Here is a 22,381-nt window from a genome sequence, read left to right as displayed (position 1 = left end):
ACAGACTTCAATCATTCCAGAACTTACTGTTAAAGTCAGATTTACCCTCCTCGTGAGACAGACGCTCAGAGCTTGGACTTACTCGTTTGCTTTATAGAAACTCCCTAACTTATTTCACTTCTCAGACTAGAGTTTAAGCTCCAAAGCCAGAGACCAGGACTTCCATTCCTTCCGGATCCCCCAGCGGAATGTAAAAACTCCAGAAAGCATTTCCTAAATGCCTGCCGAAAGACGGCTACTGAGCATGCCCGGCTTGGCCAAGTCAATTTCAACAACATTCTGAAACAAAAACTATAGTTCCCGCGTTACAAGGTGGTAAAAAGGGAATAAACGGGAGCAAAGCCTAAGGATTCAATCTATAGGAAGGGGTTAAGGAAAGGCAAGGTTCAAGGGCGGGGCAGACGTCAAGGACAGCACTATCACAGCTCAAACTTGGTACTCGCTAAAGTGGTGTCGAACCAGAACGACCAAAGAAAGGCTTAAAAAAAAAAATACTAGATTAAAGAGTGAGGGAAGGTCAACGGGGGTGCAGGGTATCGATGACGTAGGCTGACCACAGTTTTTTCTAAAGCTACCCTCTCCAAAAATAATACTAAGATGATCAGGCCTTCAGTGTCAACACCAACAAGATACACTGTGATAATGCTCACTTCCAAAAAGTTCCTTTTTACAAACGAAACAGCCGTGCTGTGGCCAAGATACCCCAGCCATCAACGCTTGCTAAGCTCTCGGCTCCTGCCTTCATCTCCACCGCCATCTTCTGGATGGGAACCCAAACCTTCCTAAAGTGCTTTGGCCAGCATCACCTCCGCGCACAGCCCAGGAAGGCTGCGTTTCCCAGGTCGCGCAGACGGCGCAAACGGGGAAACCACCTCGCTCGGCTCCGCGCCTCCCAAATGCATGCAAAGGGCTGGCGTCTTCCTTTCCCCCACCCCGCCCGGGCTTTCCAAGGTCCGGCGCCAGGGGCCCGCAAGGCGCCGTGCGCGGGCCTCACCTGCACACGCCGCGAATGCAGGGCTCCAGCCAGATGCGGTAAGCGGTCTCGATGTGCTCCTGCGACACCTCCTCGGGCCGCACCGTCTCCGCCCAGCGCCAGGCCGCCTTCTCCAGCTGCAGCCGCGGGGCCATGGCCTTGGCCCCAGGAACGCGTCTCGAGCCAGACCGCCGCAGCCGCCGCCGCCGCCGCGGTCTGCACCGCCGCCCCAATGGGCTCCGCCACCTGCCAGCAAGGAGGACCCGGTGCTCCTTCAGGCAGCTGGCCAGTCAATCACCTGTGCGCGCCACTGCCGCCGCGCCCGCCCGCGCCCGACCCGCACGACCGGCCGCAAAGCGCCGCCGTCGACACCCGACACACCCCGCGCCCGCGGACGTTAAAGGTGGACTCCCCGCCGCGCTGGGCGCATGCGCGTTCCCAGCAGCCTCTGCGCCTCCCGCGCCTCTAACCCGACGGGCTGAGGAAGAGGAAGCGCACGTCCGAGGCAGTCTTGCCACGTCCTCACTGGCGCTGCTGGAAAAGCAGCGTCTCTGCCCCCGTTCAGGGCGGCGCACTACGTACCACTACTCTAACAAACCAGTGCCTCGAAAGCTATTTCTTGCCTCCGGTACTTCCCTTTTAACCATGAAGTTTTCACGCTAGAGGCTACTCAACGCACACCACAGGCCCGCCCAGACTGTGGAGCGGGACCTGTTTAGAGTAGAAACCGAGTCGCCAAAGAAACCAGAGTCGGCTGTTTAGAGGGAGATTTAACTTCAGCCTGGACCGGTTCCGAACTCCTTTCCCGAGCCCTCCTGACGTCATGGGACGTTCCGGCCTGTTCCCGTGCTAGGGTGGGACTACGTGTCCCGGCATGCCCTGCGCCCTGCCACTCACTGTGAGGCATGCTGGGATTTGTAGTCTTCGAGGTGGGAGGGCTCGGTGCGCCGCAGACCGTGCGGGCGGGTGTCCGAGGTGCCAGGGTGGAGTTTTTCTGGTGAGCAGGGTGAGGTTTGCTGTTGGCTCCCTTCTCAAGACTGTTACCCCTATGCCAGGATTTTCTAGTTCCTCTCTAGCTCCTGGTTTAAAACATTTCCTTTCTGCGACTCCTGCCCCAGGACTTAAAGAGTAGCTTTATGAGAATTGTTTTGCAAACTGTAAAGAACTCTACTAAAGTGAGGATATTTAAGAATTTTGCATTTGAATTAGAGCCCAGCCAGAATCTAAGCGCTAATTTCTGACTCAACTGCTTGCCCGCTGGAAAACCTTAGGCTGAATTCTTTAGATAAACATTCACTGGGCCGAGCACGGTGGCTCAAGGATCCAATCCCAGCACTTTGGGAGGCCGAGGTGGGCGGATCACCTGAGGTCAGGAGTTCGAGACCAGCCTGACCAAAATGGAGAAACCCCGTCTCTACTAAAAATACAAGATTAGCAAGGCGTGGTCGCGCATGCCTGTAATCCCAGCTACTCGGGAGGCTGAGGCAGGAGAATCGCTTGAACCCGGGAGGCGGAGGTTATGGTTAGCCGAGATCACGCCATTGCACTCCAGCCTGGGCAACAAGAGTAAAACTCCGTCTCAAAAAAAACAAAAAAACATTCACTGAAGGCAGAAGAAAGTAAGATGTAGTCCCTGCCCTTGGAAGTGGGTTAGGGAGTGAGCGGTAGAAATACAAAGATCCCCATCCCAGTCTTGGGAGGCTTCGGGGTACTTGAGAAAAGGCTTCCCAGAAGTAATTCCGAAGCCCACTTTTAACAGATGAGTTGCACTTAGCCAGGATAGAAAAAAGACACCATTCCAGAAAAAAAACCACAAGGAGCAAAGGCACAGAAGAGAAAAGCTTGGCGTGAGAGGGCCACAATTTCTGAGACAGGGACAGGTGAGAGTTATGGCTTGAAAGGAAGACCTCGCCGCCGGGCGCGGTGGCTCATGCCTGTAATCCCAGCACTTTGGGAGGCCAAGGCGGGCGGATCACGAGGTCAGGAGATCCAGACCATCCTGGCTAACGCGGTGAAACCCCATCTCTACTAAAAATACAAAAAAAAAAATAGCCGGGCGTAGTGGCGGGCGTCTGTAGTCCCAGCTACTCCGGAGGCTGAGGCAGGAGAAAGGCGTGAACCCAGGAGGCGGAGCTTACAGTGAGCCGAGATCTTGCCACTGCACTCCAGCCTGGGCAACAGAGCGAGATTCCATCTCAAAAAAAAAAAAAAAAATCAGGTGTGAAAGTGAATGTTTATTTAGAATGAGAAAAAAATCCCAATAAGTTTCGAAATGTAAAAAAAGGACAAATAAGACAAATAATATAAAATCCAAAATAATAACAAATTTTTATTAACTGCTGAACATTCTTCTATAATACTTTTTTTTTTCTTTAAATAGAGACAGGTTCTCACAATGCTGTCCAGGCTGATCTCAAACTTCTGGGCTCAAGCAATCCTCCCACCTCAGCCTCCCAAAGCACTCAGATTGCAGGTGTGAGCCTCAGCACCTGGCCTTTTTTGCTTACTTTTTTTTTTTTTTTTGGCTGCACACTTTTTGATTCTTTATGTGACAGCAACTGTGTGATATTTTCTATTTTTTTTTTTGCTAGATGGAGTCTTGCTCTGTTGCCCAGAGCGGAGTGCAGTGGAATGATCATAGCTCACTGCAGCCTTGAACTCCTGGGCTCAAGCAATCTTCCTGCTGCAGCCTCCCAAGTAGCTGGGACTACAGATGCATATGCCACCACTCTTGGTTAATTTTTATGTTTTTTGTAGAGATGGGGTTTGGTCCCTGTGTTGCCCAGGCTGGTGCAGAACTCCTAGCCTCAAGCGGTCCTCCCACTTCCACCTCCCAAAGTGCTGGGATTACAAGCATGAACCACTGTGCCTGGGCAGGAGGATTTTCTTGTTTTGTTTTGTTTTTGAGAGGGAGTCTTGCCCTGTTGCCCAGGCTGGAGTGCAATGGCGCGATCTTGGCTTTACTGCAACTTCCGTCTCCTGGGTTCAAACGATTCTCCTGCCTCAGCTTCCTGAGTTGCTGGGATTACAGGCGCCCGCCACCATGCCCAGCTATTTTTTTGTATTTTTAGTAAAGACGGGGTTTCATCATGTTGGCTAGGCTGGTCTCAAACTCCTGACCTTGTGATCCGCCCACCTCGGCCTCCCAAAGTGCTGGGATTATAGATGTGAGCCACCGCGCCTGACCAGGATATTTTTATAGCAGGACTGGAAAGATAATTCAGTCTTTCCTCTACCATGATTGATCAAAATTAGTTTTGTTTTTTTTTGTTTTTTTTTTTGAGACGGAGTCTTGCTCTGTCGCCCAGGCTGGAGTGCAGTGGTGTGATCTCGGCTCACTGCAAGCTCCACCTCCGGGGCTCACACCATTCTCCGGCCTCAGCCTCCGGAGTAGCTGGGACTACAGGCACCCGCCACCATGCCCGGAGAATTTTTTATATTTTTAGTGGAGACAGGGTTTCACCGTGTTAGCCAGGACGATCTCAATCTCCTGACCTTGTGATCCGCCCGCCTCGGCCTCCCAAAGTACTGGGATTACAGGCATGAGCCACCGCGCCCGGCCCAAAATTAGTTTTTTATTAGTGATAGTTTAGGAATTTTTTTCCTTCAGTTTTGTAATTCATTGTTGGTAAGATTATTTAACTCTTAATGATTGTTGTTAAATTTGGAGCAACTGCTATAAAATGTCTTACACATGTGAGCCGTGTATTTGGAAGGATTTTCCACACACTATTTCTGGCTTCGTGCATTTCAAATTTTATTTATGCCCTTGTACTCCTGGGATTCGGCACCTTCAGATCACAACACTCAGGAAGACAGCACAGTGGCATTAGGAATATTCCTGAATGCCATCTGGGGCACCTAGCAATAACATAACTATACCCGCAAGGGGCCAGAATCCCATAAATATACTCACCCCCAGCCCTAAACCCAAATCAGCCTCTCCCTAGCCGGATTTCAAAACACCTGTGGCCACCTGAAATGAAGTGAGGTGTGATGAAGGAGAGGTTGGGAGTGGAAAGAGAAAAAAGTCTGAACTAACTGTGGTTAAAATATCTTATGTTTGCAAAATTTTAATTTTAACTTATTTATTTTTATTTTTTTGAGACAGAGTCTCACTGTTGCCTAGGCTGGAGCACAATGGTGCAACCTCGGCTCACTGCAACCTCCGCCTCCTGGATTCAAGCAATTCTCCTGCCTCAGCCTCCCAGGTAGCTGGGAATCCAGGCGCACACCACTACACTTGCTAATTTTTGTGTTTTTAGTAGAGATAGGGTTTTGCCACGTTGGCCAGGCTTGTCTTAAACTCCTGACCTCAGGTGATCTGCCTGTCTCAGCTTCCTAAAGTGCTGGGATTACAGGTGTGAGCCACCGCACACGGCCTATTTTTATTTTTTTAATTTTTTAATTAATTAATTAATTTTTTTGAGTCTCGCTTTATCGTCTAGGCTGGAGTGCAGTGGCGCCATCTTGGCTCACTGCAACCTTTACCTCCTGGGTTCAAGTGATTCTCCCGCCTCAGCCTCCCAAGTAGCTGGGATTACAGGCGCCTGCCACCACACCCAGCTAATTTTTTTTTTGAGATGGAGTCTCGCTCTGTCGCCCAGGTTGGAGTGCAATGACCCAGTCTCAGCTCACCGCAACATCTGCCTCCTGGGTTCAAGCAATTCTCCTGCCTCAGCCTCCTGAGTAGCTGGGATTACAGGTGCCCACCAGCACACCTGGCTAATTTTTGTATTTTTAGTAGAGATGAGGTTTCACCATGTTGGTCAGGCTGGTCTCAAACTCTTGACCTCTGGCAATCCACCTGCCTCGGCTTCCCAAAGTTCTGGGATTACAGGCGTGAGCCACTGCGCCCAGACACACCCAGCTAATTTTTGTATTTTTAGTAGAGATAGGGTTTCACCAGGCTGGCCAGGCTGGTCTTGAATTCCTGACCTTAGATGATCCACCCACCTTGGCCTCCCAAAGTCCTGGGATTACAGGCATGAACCACCACTTCCAACCCTATTTTTATTTTTGAAAAATTTTATTTGGCTTGAGGCACAGTATCAAGAGGTCCTGAGAACATGTACCCCTTGTGTTTGCAAAATTTTAAAAAATTATGGCAAGAAAATACATAACAAAACTTACTATCTTAACCCTTTTTTTTGAGATGGATCTGCTCTGTTGCCTAGGCTGGAGTGGAGTGTCATGATCATAGCTCGTTGTAACCTCAAGCTTCTGGGCTCAAGTGATCCTTTTGCCTTAGCCTCCTGAGTAGCTATACTATAGCTAGGAGTACAGGCACCACCTAATTTTTTAATTTTAACTTTAATTTTTTGTAGAGACAGGATTTCACTCTGTTGCCCAGGTTAGTCTTTTTGTTTTTGTTTTTGTTTTTGTTTTGAGATGGGGTCTCACTCTGTCGCCTGGGCTGGAGTGCAGTGGTGTGATCTTGGCTCACTGCCTCCTGGGTTCAAGGGATTCTCCTGCCTCAGCCTCCTGAGTAGCTGGGATTATAGGTGTGTGCCACCATGCCTGGCTAATTTTTGTATTTTTTGTAGAGGCCGGGTTTCGCCATGTTGGCCAGGATGGTCTCGAACTCCTGACCTCAGGTGACCTGCCTGCCTTGGCTTCCCAAAGTGCTGGGATTACAGGCCCAGGTTGGTCTTGAACTCCTGGCTTCAAGTGATCCTCTCACCTCAGGCTCCCAAAGTGTTGAGATTAAAGGTGTGAGACTTGCACTTGGCCTGTCTTAGCCATTCTAAGTGTACAGTTCAGTAGTGTTAAATATTTTCACAGTAGTGTGCAACAGATCTCTAAAACATTTTCATATTGCAAAACTGAAAGTTTATAACCATTCTTACTTTTGCAAATTTTATAAAAACATATAATCCTGGCTGGGCACGGTGGCTCACTCCTGTAATCCCAGAACTCTGGGAGGCCGAGGTGGGCAGATCACCTGAGGTCAGGAGTTTGAGACCAGCCTGACCAACATGCTGAAACCCCGTCTCTACTAAAAATAAAAAATTAGCTGGGCATGGTGGTGCGTGCCTGTAGTCCCAGCTACTTGGGAGGCTGAGGCAGGAGAATCTCTTGAACCTGGGAAGCGGAGGTTGCAGTGAGCTGATATCGTGCCACTGCACTCCAGCCTGGGAGGTTGCAGTGAGCTGAGATCATGCCACTGCACTCCAGCCTGGGCAACAGTGAGACTCCGTCCCAAAAAATAAAAAATAAAAAATAAAAAAAAAAAGGTTGGGTGCGGTGGCTCACGCCTGTAATCCCAGCACTTTGGGAGGCCGAGGCGGGCGGATCACGAGGTCAGGAGATCAAGACCAGCCTGGCTAACACGGTGAAACCCCATCTGTACTAAAAGTACAAAAAATTAGCCAAGTGTTATGGCGGGTGCCTGTAATCCCAGCTACTTGGGAGGCTGAGGCAGGAGAATGGCGTGAACCCAGGAAGGGGAGCTTGCAGTGAGCCGAGATTGCGCCACTGCACTCCAGCCTGGATGACAGAGCGAGACTGAGTCTCAAAAAAAACAAAAACAAAAACAAAACAAAACCCGTATAATCCCATGCAAGTGATGAGTTCTAAAGTCTAAGCTTCAGTGGGCTTCATGATAAATTCATTCTTGCTGAGGGAAGATTTGAGTCTTCTTAGGGTCCCCCAGGGTACAGATTTGGACATCATACACTGTAGGAAATCAAGGTTGCATCAAATGACTGCTCCAGGAGGGAGAGCTTTTAGGGAATAATAGGTCCAGAGGTGTTTGTTTTTGTTTTTTTTTACTTTATCGCCCAGGTTGGAGTGCAATCTCAGCTCACTGCAACCTCTGCCTCCCAGGTTCAAGTGATTCTTGTGCCTCAGCCTCCCGAGTAGCTGGGATTACTGGCATGTGCGACAACACCCAGCTAATATTTGTATTTATATTAGAGATGGGGTTTCACCGTGTTGGCCAGGCTGCTCTCGAATTCCCAACCTCAGGTGATCGCCTGCCTTGGCCTCCCAAAGTGATGGGATTACAGGTGTGAGCCACTGTGCCTGGCCAGGTCCAGAGGTCTTAACCTTCTCATGGATTCCTGGGATTTTGAGGTGGTGTCTCAGGCACTGCCAATTTGGGCTGCTTAGCTCCTCCCCTCCCCCACACTTGAAACATCTGCTTAAATAATAATGATGACATTAATGATCATCATTCAAGCTGACATACATTGGTTACTTTACTACATGATAGACACTATTCCAAGTACCCCACTTGTATTAAGTTACTTAATTCTTTTTTTTTTTGAGATGAAGTCTCACTCTGTTGCTCAAGCTGGAGTGCAGCGGCACAATCTCGGCTCACTGCAACCTCCACCTCCCGGATTCAAGCGATTCTCCTGCCTCAGCCTCCCGAGTAGCTGGGACTACAGGCATGCACTACCATGCCTGGCTAATTTTTTTTTGTATTTTTAGTAGAGATGGGGTTTCACTATGTTGGCCAGGCTGGCCTTGAACTCCTGACCTTGTGATCCACCCACCTCAGCCTCCCAAAGTGCTGGGATTACAGGCATGAGCCACCACGCCAGGCCAAGTTACTTAATTCTTACAATGGAACTATGTGGTTGGAATTATCATTATCCCATTTTCCAGAGAAGGATACCAGGGCTTCAAAAGCTTCAGTTTTATAGATTAAGGTTCCTTGTAAGATACTTTTTGAAAAAAAATTGTTCTACTAATAACATGTTTTGAAAAAGTCTGAATTAGTCCACGGCATTTATTTTACACATGGGGAAGTAAAATCCAGAAAAAGGGGTCATTTGTTCAATGCCACACACTTATTCTTTCCTTATTTCCTGGATGCCTGCCTTGTGCCAGTGACTGTGCTATGACATAAGGGTTCAGAGGTAAACAAGATACTCGTGGAATATAATTTTAGTGGAGGCCAGTGGACAATATATACAACAAGAAATGAATAGGCAAAATAATTCCAGAGAGTGCTGGGATGATACATTTGAGATGTGATTGAGTGACAAAGAGAGAGAGGGTTAATTTAGATGGAGAGGTGGTCAGGAGAGTGTGGTCTGTGGAGGTGACATGTGAGCCACAACCTGATGACCTGAAGAAGTCAGCCGTGCACTGCTATGGGGGCAGAACACTCCAGACAGAGGGATCTATGAGTGCAAAGGCCCTGAGGCAGGAATGGCTTGTTAGTAATAGAGCAGACTACTGGTCTAGTGCTCCTTCTCTGCCTGCTGCTCTCTAGGCCCTCAGAGGGGCCCCTTTGGCGTCCTGGACCTCCCTCAAGCTCAGTCCCTAAGGTGCCAACTGATCTAGGAAGGTAGCAGATCTGGCTTCCTGCGGGTCCTCCTCCCAGAAGCCCTGTGGCTGAACCGGATCTGAGTTTCCTGGTTCCTGTCTGGCAGAAGGGGAGCAGATCTCCTCCCTGCCTCCTCTCCCCAGGCTCTAGCCCTTGCTCCAAATCTCCATGGCAACCCCAGGACACATTTCTGAACCAAATGAGGAGGATCCGGAAGGCAAAGCACAAAGATCATAGTGAAGAGACCAGGGGGCTGGAGGACTTGCCTCCCCCTTCTCCTTGTGTCCCACCAGCCTCCCTGCTGGCCTGACCAGGCCCCATACTCCAGTTTCCCCAGAGACCCTGAGCTGAAGATTCTGTGGGTCTGCCCCATTGCTGGGCACAGCAGAGCCTGGATGGAGGCTTGTCTTCTGCAGTTGCCCCAAAAGTTGCTCTTGCTGGGGGCAGCCGCCCTGACTGCAACTGCTTTGGAGACAGGTAAGTATCAGGGGGCTTGGTTGGGGCACCCAGAAGACTTGGGTCTCCACCATCCTTAGAGACTATGTCTCCCCAGTCAGCACTCATCCTGCTGGGCTGAGACCTTTTGAGTTGGGGGAGGCTGGGAAACTGTGTCTGGTCTTGCTTGGCATCCCCAAATCCAACCCAAAGCCTTCTGGAAGGCTGGACCTCCCAGTCACCTAGAAGCAGGAGTCTGGGAGTGGGCAGGACAGCCCTCAGGGCCTGCTTTGCAAAACTCTGTAGGCTTCGGATTCAGAGAAGCTGCATTTACACATTCTGCCACTTCTTATGTTTGTACCTTTGAGGTCATTGTTTCAACTCTGTCTGAATTTCTTTGGCAGTAAAATGAAAATAATAGGCCCTTGCCCCTTAAGGGACTATGATTATTGTGCATATAAGATGAGATAAGTCATGCAAGGCACTTCACGATACCTGGCACATAAAAGGTGCCAAATTCCCGGCTGGGCATGGTGGCTCACGCCTGTAATCCCAGCACTTTGGGCCGGGCGCGGTGGCTAACGCTTGTAATCCCAGCACTTTGGGAGGCTGAGGCGGGCGGATCACGAGGTCAGGAGATCGAGACCACGATGAAACCCCGTCTCTACTAAAAATACAAAAAATTAGCCGGGCGTGGTGGCGGGCGCCTGTAGTCCCAGCTACTCGGAGAGGCTAAGGCAGGAGAATGGCGTGAACCCGGGAGGTGGAGCTTGCAGTGAGCCGAGATTGCGCCACTGCACTCCAGCCTGGGCGACAGAGCGAGACTCCGTCTCTAAAAAAAAAAAAAAAAAAAAAAAAAAAAAAAAAAAAAATCCCAGCACTTTGTGATGCCGAGGCAGGCGGATCACGAGGTCAGGAGATCAAGACCATCCTGGCCAACATGGTGAAACCACATCTCTACTAAAAATACAAAAATTAGCTGGGCATGGTGGCACATGCCTGTAATCCCAGGTACTTGGGAGGCTGAGGCAGGAGAATCTCTTGAACCAGGGAGTCGGAGGCTGCAGTGAGCCAAGATTGTGCCACTGCACTCCAGCCTGGCAACAGAGAGACTCCGTCTCAAAAAAATAAAAATAAAAATAAAAAGGGTACCCAATTCCCTTACTCTCTAAACTCCATGCCTGCCCTGTGTACCTTCAGGGTGGGCTCCGGCTTTAGCAGAGAAATACCAAATATTGGAAAGTGCTCCCACATCCTGAGCTCTGATGAAGGATTTTTTCCTCAAAGACCCACATCCTGGCTGGTCCTCAAGTACCCACTGGTCCCTATCTTGCACCAGAAAACCCACCTCCTCTTTTCTTTCTGTGCTTACAGAAATCAGGGCTACTTTGAGTACTTGCACATCATCTCATTTAATCCTCACAACAGCCCTGTACCAGTGAGGATATTTTGGGCTGTAAGTAACAGATAACAAACTAAATGGGGCTTAAATGGTAGGATATTTGCTATTTCAGTTAAGAGTGGTCATAGGTGATTCCAGAGATGGTTAACTCAACAGCTCAACAATGTCACTGTTCCTCTGAAATGCTCTGACCTCATTGCAAAATTGCTGCTGCAGCTCTGGACATTCCACCCTCATCCTCAGTCAGCAGCTTTCAAAAGCAGGAAGAAAAGGGGCTCCTTATCACACAGCTCTCCCCCCCCCCTTTTTTTTTTTGGTGACAGAGTCTCGCTGTGTTACCCAGGCTGGAGTGCAGTGGCTTGATCTCAGCTCACTGCAACCTCCGCCTCCAGAGTTCAAGCGATTCTCAGCCTCAGCCTCTCGAGTAGTTGGGATTACAGGTTGCGTGCCACCAAGCCCGGCTAATTTTTTGTATTTTAGTAGAGATGGGGTTTCACCATGTTGGCCAGGCTGGTCTCGGACTCCTGACCTCAGGTGATCCACCCGCCTTGGCCTCCAAAGTGCTGGGATTACAGGCGTAAGCCACTGTGCTCAGCCCCGCATTTTAGGGTTTTGAATAAGGGATTGTAGGTTTGAATTAAATTAAATTAAATCATTTAATCCTTACAATCATTCTGAGATTGATTAATCATCCCCATTTTACCGATGAGGAAACTGAGGCTCAGAGAGGGCGAGTAACTCGCTTGAGATCACACAGCGGGCAGGGGACAGAGTAGAATTCGGGGTCGCGCCGCGCGGCTCCAGGGTCCGTACCTTCCACTGCAGCCGACATGGCGGACCTGTGCGGGCAGACGTGGCAGGGGGACGGGCTGCTGCTGCGCTCGCACGCCGCGTCGCGCAGGTTCTACTTCGTGGCTCCGGACACCGACTGCGGGCTCTGGGTGCAGGCGGCGGCCCCCGGCGACCGGATCCTCTTCCAGTTCCGCTTCTTCCTGGTCTACAGCCTGACCCCCGCGCCCCCGGCGCTGAACACCTCCTCCCCTGCCCCGGCCGACCCGTGCGCCCCCGGCTCCTACCTGCAGTTCTACGAGGGCCCGCCGGGGGCGCCCCGGCCCCTGGGGTCCCCCCTGTGCGGCCTGACCATCCCGGTGCCTGTGGCATCCTCCGGACCCTTCCTAGGCCTGCGCCTGGTTACGAGAGGCCGCCAGCCCCGCGTGGACTTCGTGGGCGAAGTCACCTCTTTCCGTCTGGGTGAGCTGGGGCTGAAGGCCGGGACGGGACCCTATGCAGAGGCCATGCGGGACTGGGGCCACAGTGGGGGCACCGGTGAGGGCCGCTGCCGACGGGAATGGCGGGGGTGCCCGAAGCACAAGATGGCAGGGACTGGGTCCAAAGGGAGGGAAGAAGGTGGTGGCTAGTGGCAGAGTCACAATAAGGGATCTCCCGGATCCTAAGAGCCAACCATATAAATCTGGCTACAGTGGATGTGTGCGCCAGACTGTCCTACCAGCCCCAGTGCACACACACATACACACACATCCACACACAACTTCCTCCCCACACACATTCACACACAACTCCCACACACGTTCACACCTCACACTCTGACATCCAAACCCACGTCACGTACGCACAACCCATGCACCTCATCGCCCCCACACACTCCACACTCATGCCCCTCACTGCAGCACACGCCTCACACTGCACACCATAATCACACACCTCATATGCACACAGTACCACCTTGCACACTTACACATAGCTCACATGCTCTCATACCACATGCTGGCTGCTCTGCGCTGGCTCAGCCCTTCAGATGTTTGCAGAAGGGTGTGCTTAGGACTCGCCAGGCCTGTAGGCAGCAGAAACCAACTCAAGCCAGGAAAGGGGCCTCTTGGAACTGAAATTAATAATACTCGCCCAGCTGGGCGCCGTGGCTTTCGCCTGTAATCCGAGCACTTTGGGAGGCCAAGGCATGAGGACCACTTGAGCTCAGGAATTCAAGACCAGCCTGGGTGACAGAGAGAGACCTGCCTAAAACAACAAAAAATAATTTAAAAATATAATAATTAAAAAATAATAAAGTTAATAACAGTATTTGCCCCATAGGGGTATTGTGAGGCCTCAATGGGCCAGGATGTGAAGTATTTACAGCTGTGCCTGGCACAGAAGAGGAAGTCAGTACATGTTAGCTGCCGTCCTCCACCCTTCTCCCCATGAAACACTCATCCATGCTCTCATCCGCATGCATGAGGGCAGCTCTCTCCTGCCCACACCCCCACACTGTCACCATGGGGCCACACATCCTGCTGTGTCGTGGGCCAGACCAGGATCCTCACCTCAGGCTTCCGCTTCTGGCCTCAGGACCTTGTGGTGCCTACTTCCGCTGTCAGAATGGCAGGTGCATCCCATCAAGCCTCGTGTGTGACCCCTGGGGCATGGACAACTGTGGCGACGGCAGTGACCAGGGCTCCTGGTCACCAGCTGACTGCAGAGGTCGGTGCGGGGTGTGGACTGGGCCCTACTGAACAGCTGGAGGGAAGCCTGGCCCTAACTCCCCTTCCCTAGGGCAGGGCCCCGGTGGGGAGGCAGGAGAGAGGAAAGCGGAAGTGTGGAATCGGCTTAGGCCAAGGGCTGGAGGGGCAGAGCAGTCAGGGCCAGAACTATGCTGCAGATGAATCTCATCTGGCGGATTCCAAATGATGCTTTAGTGGTGGAAACTTTTGCTAAATGGGACCTGGCACGGAGGCCCAAGACATTCAAAGGAGATATCCTCTGCTTAACTGGATGGTGGGCCTGGGGCCCTGGCTGCTTGATGTCTCTCTGAGGGCCCTGAGTGTCACCCTCAAGACATACTTTGAAAACCATCAGTCCAGTCTGATTCCCACACTTTACAGATCAGGAAACTGAGGCCTAGAGAGAAGTGACTTGCCCAAGGTCATAAAGCCAGTGAGTAAAATGAGCAGGAATGATCTCTGTAGACAGGGGAGTGGGATAGCAGGGCTAGGGTTGGTGGAAGGGGCCAGAATAAATCACCCAGGAATAACATTCCTGGGGATCTAGAGATGTCCCACCTGCCCACCACACCCAATTAGGAGTGGGATGGAGGTAGGGCTGCCATGTACTGTTGAACAGGGGTGAAACACAGTTTCCCAGAACCCCACACACGTACCTTCCCCATCCCCTGCTCAGCCTTCTTTGCAGGTTCCTGGTCATTTCCCTGATGCTGTATGCTTTGTGCCATGAGACCCAGGTCCTATGTCCCCTTGTCCTCCATCCAGGCTCATTACCTTGTGGGTCTCGTTTATATTGTATCACCTGCGGGACTTGTCTTTGAACTTCAGCCGCATAACCTCCTCCCTGCTCAGCATCTCTGCGTGGATGTATAGGCGAAATCTCAAACTTAACTTGCCCCACACTGGACTCCTTGTCCACAGCCCTCCCTGCATCCTGCTTCCCCCTCGCTGAGCAGTGACTCCACATTCCAGCTGCCCAGGCCTCACACTGAGTCATCTTTTACTGCCCGCTTAACCCATAGCCTATAACCCATAACAAAGCCAGCGACAAGTCCTTCCAAAGCTCTCCAGACTCTGACCCTTCTCACACCTGCTGTGCCATCACCTGGTCTGAGCCACCACCAGCTCTCCTCTGGGTTGTTCTAATAACTTCTGAACTGGTCTCCCTCCTTCTGTCCTTTGCCTCTGACAACACAGGAAGAACATGCTATGTTCTTCCTGTGGAAGCCTGGGGGAGCCTTCTTTTTCTTTTCCTTTTTTTCAAATGAACTTACTATTTATTGTTTTGAGATAGGTTCTCATTCTGTTATCCAGGCTGGAGTGCAGTGGTGCCATCTCGGCTCACTGCAACCTCTGCTTCCTGGGCTCAGGTGATCCTCCCACCTCAGCCCCCAGAGTAGCTGGGACTACACATGCGCCACCATGTCCAGCTAATTTTTGTGTTTTTTGTAGAGATGAGGTCTCACTGTATTGCAAGGGCTTGTCTCGAACCCCTGGACTTGAGATCTTCCCGTCTTGGCTTCCCAAAGTGCTGGGATTGCATGAACTTCATTTTTTAGGGCAGTTTTAGATTTACAAAAAAATTGAGAAGATAGTACAGAAAATTCTCATATACCCAGCACTCAGTTTGGGTGCTATTACTGACAATTTTACATTAGTATGAGACATTTGTTTTAATTAATGAAGTAATATTATTAACTAAAGTCCATGATTTATTCGGTTTTCCCTAGTTTTTACCTAATGTCCTTTTTCTGTCCCAGGATCCCATTCAGCATCTCATGTTACATTTATTTATTTATTTATTTTATTACTTTTTTTCAGATAGAGTCTTGCTCTGTCGCCTAGGCTAGATAGACTGCAATGGCGCGATCTCGGCTCACTGCAACCTCTGCCTCCCTGGTTCAAGCGATTCTCCTGCCTCAGCCACCCGTGTAGCTGGGATTACAGGTGCCCACCACCACGCCGAGCTAATTTTTGTATTTTTAGTAGAGACGGGATTGCTCCATGTTGGCCAGGCTGGTCTCAAACTGCTGACCTCAAGTGATCCGCCTGCCTCGGCCTCCCAAAGTGCTAGAATTACAGGCGTGAGCCTCCGCGCCTGGACTCATTACATTCATTAATAGTCATCATGCCTCTTTAGGCTCCCCTTGGCTGTGGCAGTTTTTCAGGATTTCCTTGTTTTTAATGACCGTGACAGTTGAGAGTACTGCTCAGGGATTTTGTAGGATGTCCCACTATTGGGATTTATTTGATACTTTTCTCATGAAAAGACTAGAGTTACAGTTCACAGAGGTGAAATGCCGTCTTCATCACGTCACATCACACCAAACATGACTTTGGTGTTGGGTGTTTGGTGTTGGGTGGTGGTTGACACTGACCTTGACCGCCTGGCTGATGTCTGCCTCGTTTCTCCACTGTTACTTTTGGCCCCATCTTTCCCCACTGTATTCTTGGGAAGTCACTACTTATAGCCCACTTGAGTGGGGTGTTATGCTTCCCTGCCAGAGGTACCTTTTAAAACAGTAAATCAGGTTATGTCACTCTCCTGCTCAAAACCCTCATCACATTCAGCAAACGCAAAGCCTCCCCGGGGCTCAAAGGCCCTGCACGATCTGGCCTTGCCCCTTCTTTCCTGGCCCCGCCTCTTCCTTCCTGGCCCCGCCTCTTCCTTCCTGGTCCCGCCTACTCCCCTGCCCCACCCCCTCCCTGGCCCCGCCTCCCCTCCACACTCCAGCTTTGTTCTGGCCTTTGCAGTAGCTGTGTCCTCTACCAGAAGACTTTTCTTCAGAGATCTGCATTGCAAGCTCATTCCTTTGCTTCCTGGTGGGTCTCTATTTAAGTTCTTCCCTGACTCCTTTATATAAAAATAGCAACCCTGGCCAGGTGCGGTGGCTCACACCTGTAATCCCAGCACTTTGGGAGGCCGAGGTGGGCGGATCACCTGTAGTCGGGAGTTCGAGACCAGCCTGACCAACATGGAGAAACCCCATCTGTACTAAAAATACAAAATTAGCTGGGCGTGGTGGCACATGCCTGTAGTCTCAGCTACTCAGGAGGCTGAGGCAGGAGAATCGCTTGAACCCAGGCGCACAGGTTGCAGTGAGCCGAGATCGCACCATTGCACTCCAGCTTGAGCAACAAGAGCAAAACTCTGTCTCAAAAAAAGTTATTATTAGTGACTGTTAATATATTATTATATTCTAATATGTATATTAGAATAGTCAAAATCACAGAGACAGGAAGTACAGCCATGGTCACTGGGGCTGGGGGGGTGGGGACAAGGAGGATATGGAGTTAATGGAACTGACGGAGTTGATGGAGTTTCAGTTTGGGCAGATACAAAGTTCTGGAGATGGATGGCGGTGATGGCTGCACAACGTGAATGCGTATTAGTCCGTTCTCGCATTGCTATAAAAAAACACCTGAGACTGGGTAATTTATAAAGAAAAGAGGTTTAATTGTCTCGCAGTTCTGCAGACTGTACAGGAAGCATGATGCTGGCATCTGCTCAGCTTCTGGGGATGCCTCAGGAAACTTACAATCTTGGCAGAAGGCGAGGGGAGCAGGCACAGCCAGAGTAGGAGCAAGAGAGAGAGAGTGAGTGGGGAGGCACTGCACACTTTTAAACAACCAGATCTTGCGAGAACTCACTATCTTGAGAACAGCACCAAGGGGATGGTGCTAGACTATTCCTGAGAAATCCACCCCCATGATCTAAGCACCTCCCACCAGGCCCCGCCTCCAACACTGGGAATTACAATTTGACCTGAGATTTGGGTGGGAACACAGATCCAAACTCTATCAGAATATATTTAATGCCACTGAACTGTACCCCAACCATGGTTAAATGGTAAATGTTATGTGCTTTGCCACAGTAAGAAAAGTGGCAGCCCTGCCCCCACCAACATGTGTAATTTTCTCACTAGCACCTGTCTCCTTTGGACATAAATTCTATTCACGTGTTTTGTTTCTCCACACACTAAACTCCCAGTTCCATGAAGACATATTTGTCATGTGCTCATGGTGGTTGTATCCCCCAGTTGCTAGAGCCATGCCTGGGGGCATAGGAGATGCTCAAGAAATACTAGTCAAATGAATGGAAGAATGAACCTCTATGCCTCAGTTTCCTTACCTGTGAAATGGGGATAAACCTCACCCTTCAGAGTTGTTGTAAACTGTAAGTGGCATACATAGGTAAAGGGCCCAGCCCAGAGTGTGGTGCTTGATGCACAGAAAATGCTCATGGCTGGGCATGGTGGCTCACGCCTGGAATCCCAGCATTTTGGGAGGCTGAGGCAGGTGGACTGCTTGAGCTCAGGAGTCGAGACCAGCTTGTGCAACATAGTGAGATCCCGTCTCTACAAAAAATACAAAAATTAGCCAGGCGTGGTGGCACGTGCTGGTAGTCCCAGCTACTCGGGAGGCTGAGGTGGGAGGATCGCTTGAGCCTGGGGAGGCAGAAGTTGCAGCGAGTGGTGATTGCGCCACTGGACTCCAGCCTGGGCGACAGAGTGAGACCCTGCCTCAATGCTCAGTACATGTACACCCTCTTCCTTGAGAAGTAGCTCCACTCATAGACTTAGGTCCTGGAGCCAGACTGTGTGAGTTCAAGTCCTCCTATCACTTCCAGCTAATTGAACTTGGCAAGTGACAACCTCTCTGTAAAATGGAAACACAAAGAGTGACAAACTCAGAGAAGTCTTGTGAGGATTGAATGAAACACACAAGTGCCCCAGAAAGGACAGTTCTCGGTGTGCTAGTTCTGTTCTTTCCCATGCAGGTCCCTCTCCAGTGCCCAGCCAGACAGGAAGCACAGATGCCCATACCTCCAGACCCCCGACTCCCTCCCCAGCTCTCGGGTCTGCAGGATCCCTCGGGATTGCAGCTGAGAGGAGTCCCCCAGCAGGCAGGGACCCCACGAGACAAGATGCAGCTTTGGAAGGTTACTCCCTGCTCCTACTCTTCCCACCAAAATCACACCTGTCCCTCTCTAGGTGATGGAGACAGGGCAGTGGGCCCAGGCTGAGGCCTGAGTGGACTTTCTCCTCCCACAGGCCCCCAGCTCCGAGGGGTGGCGCTGGCCTCCTTGATGCTCCTGGCCTCTGCTGGCCTCCTCGTGGGCCTCCTCTGGTGCTGTTGCTCCCCCAGCTGGCTGGCCTGGCAACCTGGTGCCCGTGGCCTCTGCCTCCGCTGCAGCACAGCCTGTACCATGTGCTACCCATGTCCCAGCCAGGTCTCCCCAGAGGGCTGCAGTTGAGTGGCCCAGCCTTCCAGGATGAGGGAGGCCATCCCTAGAGGGGCTTCGGGCACACAGGAATGAGACTAGGCTCTGGGGTCAGACTCTGGGTTCTAACTCCCTGGCTCTCTGTCTGATGTTGGACAGGCCCCCTAACCCTCTGAGACTCAGCTGCCCCTCTAGAAAATAGGACAATTCCTGCCTCACAGGGTTGGGGGCCTGGGGGCCTCGCTGATCCAAAGCCAGCTTGCTTCACCCCCAGATCTCACCTGCCCTGCTCTGCCCCATCCACAGGCTCCACTGAGTGAAGCCCTCATCAAAGACACGGGAGGCCCCTGGCGGGGATAGCACCGTTTATTAAGAAAAATCAAGACAAAGACCACAGGAGGGTCCCTTCTAGGACACAGAGGCCAGGCGTCCCAACCCCACAGTCTGGGGGCCACTGGCAGGATGGCACTCGAGCTGGATCTTCAGGCTCCCGCAGATGGGGCAGAGTGGTCATATCCCCCTCCTGTCTCTCTCAGTCGTGAGTCCTGCCTTCCCCCACCTAAGGCACTAGCTCTTCCTGAGCACCAGCGGCGTCCGTCCGTCCGTCGGAGGAGTCCCTGGGCCTTCACTTCCAGATGGGTGGGGATGTGGCCTGGGGTGGGTGGGGCCCGGTGGGCGGGGCCTTATCAGTGCTGGGCTCTGCCTGTAGCAGCTCCTGGTAAGAGTTGGGGTGGGCCTTCCCTTACAGCCCCTGAGGGAGGGACCCCAGGCTGTGTGCTGGCAGGAGGGGGTGGGAATGCAGGCCAGGAGGGCGTGGTAGGAGGGGGAGGCTGCCAGAGGAGGTGCCAGGGGCTGGGTGGAGGTGGGTGGGGGTGCTGAAAAACCAGCTGGTGGGGATGGGGACTGCCTGCCCAGGGGTGAGCTGCCTTTTGCTCCACAACCGGCACTAAAGACAATTCCCAATCCTGAGTGGGTGGCAGAGACTCCTGCGATGCCCATCTCAGGTAGCTGTGGGGCACCAGCCCACAAGCCGAGGTTGGCTCTCCTAGGAGTGAGAACTGCCCAAGGGCTGCAGAAACAGGCCACCCAGCTCTATCTGGGGGCTCCATCGGTAGGTAGGGGGACAATGGGGGCAGTTCTGGGCCCACCCAGCCACCGTTCCTGACCCCAAGTCCTGGGGCTTTGAGGCGCCCACTCCCATCCAACCTGCCTTGCTGGCCAGCCTTGTGGCTTTGCCCAGCTGTGTGTGTGGGGGTGGCATGCCCACCTCCAGTCCAGCCCAGGGCGGTAGCAGCAAAGCGTGGCATCGCCTCAGTTTCTTACAAAAATTCATAATAATATTAATAATAATATACTCGACACTGTCGGGCTGGGGCGCGGCCCGGGAGTCCGTGTGGGGCAGGCAGGTGCCTACGAGGGACAGGGGCGTGTGTTGGCCCCGGCCTGGGCGCGGTGCTGCAGGTCCAGGGGCTGTGGGGGCGGGGCGCCGGGTCGGGCTGAGTGCAGCACCAGGTTCTTGACACAGCCTGTGATGCCCGAGGAGAACCTGCCGCCAGTCAGCGTGGCCACGTCAGGGGCTCCGCCTGCCGGGAGGTGAGAGGACAGGGCCTGTGGGCTCCAGTAGCCCAGGAGGCGAGGAAGGCCGGGCGAGCTCCAGCCCCAAGGGAGTGCCGTTCCTGCCCCTGCCCTGAGAAGGAGCCCCAGACTTACCGATGTAGATGCTGCCCTTGGCGTTGACTGCCACGTTGGGACCTGGGGACCGGCCGCTGACCAGCTCCTCACCGTCGACTTGGATGGAACCTCTGCGGCCCTCCCTGCAGTGGAACTGGGTCAGGCCCCTTCCCACAAACTCCGGCCCCAGGACAGAGTCCCCTCCCTCTGGCACCGAGACTCCAGACTCAGAAGTCTGTCCCTGTTCCCCAAACTCTTTCTTTCCCCTGCTGAACAAGAGATCGGGCCCCACAAACACAGCTTCCTCGTTTCTGTGCCCAGGTTTCCTCCCACTCCTGGGGCACTCGCCTGCCCCCAGCGGAGTTCAGTCCGAGATGGAAGCCCGAGCCCTGGCTGGTGGGTTCTCCCCTCCCCTGGCTTCAAGTTCTGTCTCCACAGAGCTCAATGCCTGCCTCTCTGCCCATGGTGGGGGGCGTCCTGCCCCACTCCAGAATGCTGGGCCCCATCCCGAGTGCCCGGCAGGGTCCCTTACCGCAGCGCTGTCACCCGGTGCCACTCTCCGTCATTGATGGGGTCCTCAGAGACCAGGCGGGCCTCCCCACTACCCAGTTGGTACCTGTAGTCATCCAGGCCCAAGAAGTATGAGCTGGGGCAGGACCGGGGGGTGGGGTGCTGGGACCAGGGAAGGGAGAGGAAGGGCCAGGTGCCAGGACCCACCTGAAGACAAGGTGCCCATCCTGAAGCCCGAGGCTGATGAAGTCCTTGCCTCGGCCGGCCTCTCCCACCTCCTGCCAGGGAAGCATAGGGTCTCTGGGGTCCCCAGCATGGAAAGCAGAGGCTGCCGAGGCCAGGAGGCTCCGCTTTCCCCTCTTCCCACCACTCTGGCCACCAGGAAGCCAGCTTCCTTCCCCAGGAGCCCCAAGAGCCCGGCCGGATGCCCACACTCACCACACCCTGCCAGAGCAGGAGGCCATTGGCCGTGCTGGTCCGAACCTCCAGCTCGATGGTCTCGGGCACCTCGGGCAGGCTGCGGAGGAAGAGTGGGTGAGGGGACAGAAGTCCCAGGTTCCCGTCCTCCCCATTAGGCCCATGGGCCCTTCCAGTGCCAGTCTCACCTCCTGGAGAAGATACGGCCAGGGAAGGCAAGGAAGCCATCATCGTGGAAATAGGCTCCGTACTGCCCAGGGGCATCTGTGGGAGAGAGGAGGATGGTGCCACACCTGCTGCATCAGGCATCAAAATGCCCCGTCAGTTCCCCTGACTCCCACCTCCATGCCAACATGCAGGACTAGGGGGCTCCGAGCCTGCAGTCCCTGGGGACCCAACGGGGCTGTCGACAGAATTCAGGGAGCCTATGACCTTGGATGGGAAGGCATTACACCTCAATTTCACTCACTTCTCTCTGAAATTGAGCAGTTCTTTCAATGAAATGTAGGCAAGAATCCAAAGTAGTAGTGGTAGGACCTGCAACTTTGTTACTAGTATTTGCTTATCACATTAGAGTAGCTGCAAATATTTCAAAATATCATTTACACATATTGCTGCTTTGAAATTGTGGTAGCTACTGAGACCACCAGATCTTGTTATTTGATGTGTTAATAAAGAAGCACGTACACAGCAAGTCAGGAAACTTAAAAAATGGTTTGATTACTTTACTTCAGCATAATTGCTTTCCTTAAATCAATGTATTTTATTTTATTTTGTGTAGTCAACAGGATCCGTGTCGGGTGACCCACCATTCTACTTGCCAAGTTCTGTCTGGTTTTAGCCCTGAAAGTCCCACATCCCAAGAAACCCCTCAGTCCGGAGCTACTGGGACCGTTGGTCACCTTGGACCGTGGCGATAAACGGTTCCGAGCCTTGGTGTTCTCTCCATCTT

The 22,381-nt window shown here is 52.3% G+C and overlaps 3 protein-coding genes across 12 annotated transcripts in view; 1 reads left to right on the top strand and 2 right to left on the bottom strand.

Annotated features, from left to right (window-relative positions):
- USP48 (ubiquitin specific peptidase 48) overlaps window positions 1-12,158 on the bottom strand; it is a 117,959-nt gene extending 105,801 nt beyond the window's left edge. For 5 of the 8 annotated variants that reach the window (XM_055262441.2, XM_063631648.1, XM_055262443.2 and 2 more), the window contains exon 1: window positions 995-2,998. In XM_055262441.2, the coding sequence (XP_055118416.1) occupies window positions 995-1,128 (134 nt within the window). In that variant the 5' untranslated portion in view covers window positions 1,129-2,998. Of the gene's footprint in view, window positions 1-994; window positions 2,999-11,904 lie in introns of those variants that run through there. The other 3 variants (XM_063631649.1, XM_063631650.1, XM_055262444.2) reach the window with 3 other exon arrangements.
- LDLRAD2 (low density lipoprotein receptor class A domain containing 2) lies at window positions 9,412-22,134 on the top strand. 2 transcript variants are annotated; one of them, XM_055261534.2, is made up of 6 exons: window positions 9,624-9,731; window positions 11,917-12,342; window positions 13,456-13,587; window positions 18,388-18,549; window positions 18,662-18,811; window positions 19,138-19,194. In XM_055261534.2, the coding sequence occupies exons 1-6, from the start codon at window positions 9,650-9,652 to the stop codon at window positions 19,149-19,151; spliced, it is 966 nt and encodes a 321-aa protein (XP_055117509.1). In that variant the 5' UTR covers window positions 9,624-9,649; the 3' UTR covers window positions 19,152-19,194. The 2 variants fall into 2 exon arrangements, with proteins under 2 accessions (XP_055117510.1, XP_055117509.1); XM_055261535.2 differs by lacking the exon at window positions 18,662-18,811 and having other exon boundaries at window positions 9,412-9,731; window positions 19,138-22,134.
- HSPG2 (heparan sulfate proteoglycan 2) overlaps window positions 19,182-22,381 on the bottom strand; it is a 116,267-nt gene continuing 113,067 nt past the window's right edge. For both annotated transcript variants that reach the window (XM_055261532.2, XM_055261533.2), the window contains exons 92-97: window positions 21,618-21,693; window positions 21,451-21,529; window positions 21,220-21,290; window positions 21,035-21,118; window positions 20,542-20,645; window positions 19,182-20,414 (exon numbers count right to left, since the gene is read on the bottom strand). In XM_055261532.2, the coding sequence (XP_055117507.1) occupies window positions 20,242-20,414; window positions 20,542-20,645; window positions 21,035-21,118; window positions 21,220-21,290; window positions 21,451-21,529; window positions 21,618-21,693 (587 nt within the window). In that variant the 3' untranslated portion in view covers window positions 19,182-20,241. The remainder of the gene's footprint in view (window positions 20,415-20,541; window positions 20,646-21,034; window positions 21,119-21,219; window positions 21,291-21,450; window positions 21,530-21,617; window positions 21,694-22,381) is intronic.

The sequence above is a fragment of the Symphalangus syndactylus genome, chromosome 22, assembly GCF_028878055.3.
Source record: "Symphalangus syndactylus isolate Jambi chromosome 22, NHGRI_mSymSyn1-v2.1_pri, whole genome shotgun sequence".
In the NCBI taxonomy this organism is placed as follows: Eukaryota; Metazoa; Chordata; class Mammalia; order Primates; family Hylobatidae; genus Symphalangus; species Symphalangus syndactylus.
This window is presented reverse-complemented; position numbering and strand designations above follow the sequence as displayed.

Bases quoted from the DNA above. Each gene is read 5' to 3' on its own strand.
- LDLRAD2 (XM_055261534.2), top strand. From the start codon at position 9,650: ATGGAGGCTTGTCTTCTGCAGTTGCCCCAAAAGTTGCTCTTGCTGGGG. The intron at 12,343-13,455 runs GTGAGCTGGGGC...TTCTGGCCTCAG, and splicing joins AGTCACCTCTTTCCGTCTGG to GACCTTGTGGTGCCTACTTC. The intron at 13,588-18,387 runs GTCGGTGCGGGG...TTTCCCATGCAG, and splicing joins GTCACCAGCTGACTGCAGAG to GTCCCTCTCCAGTGCCCAGC.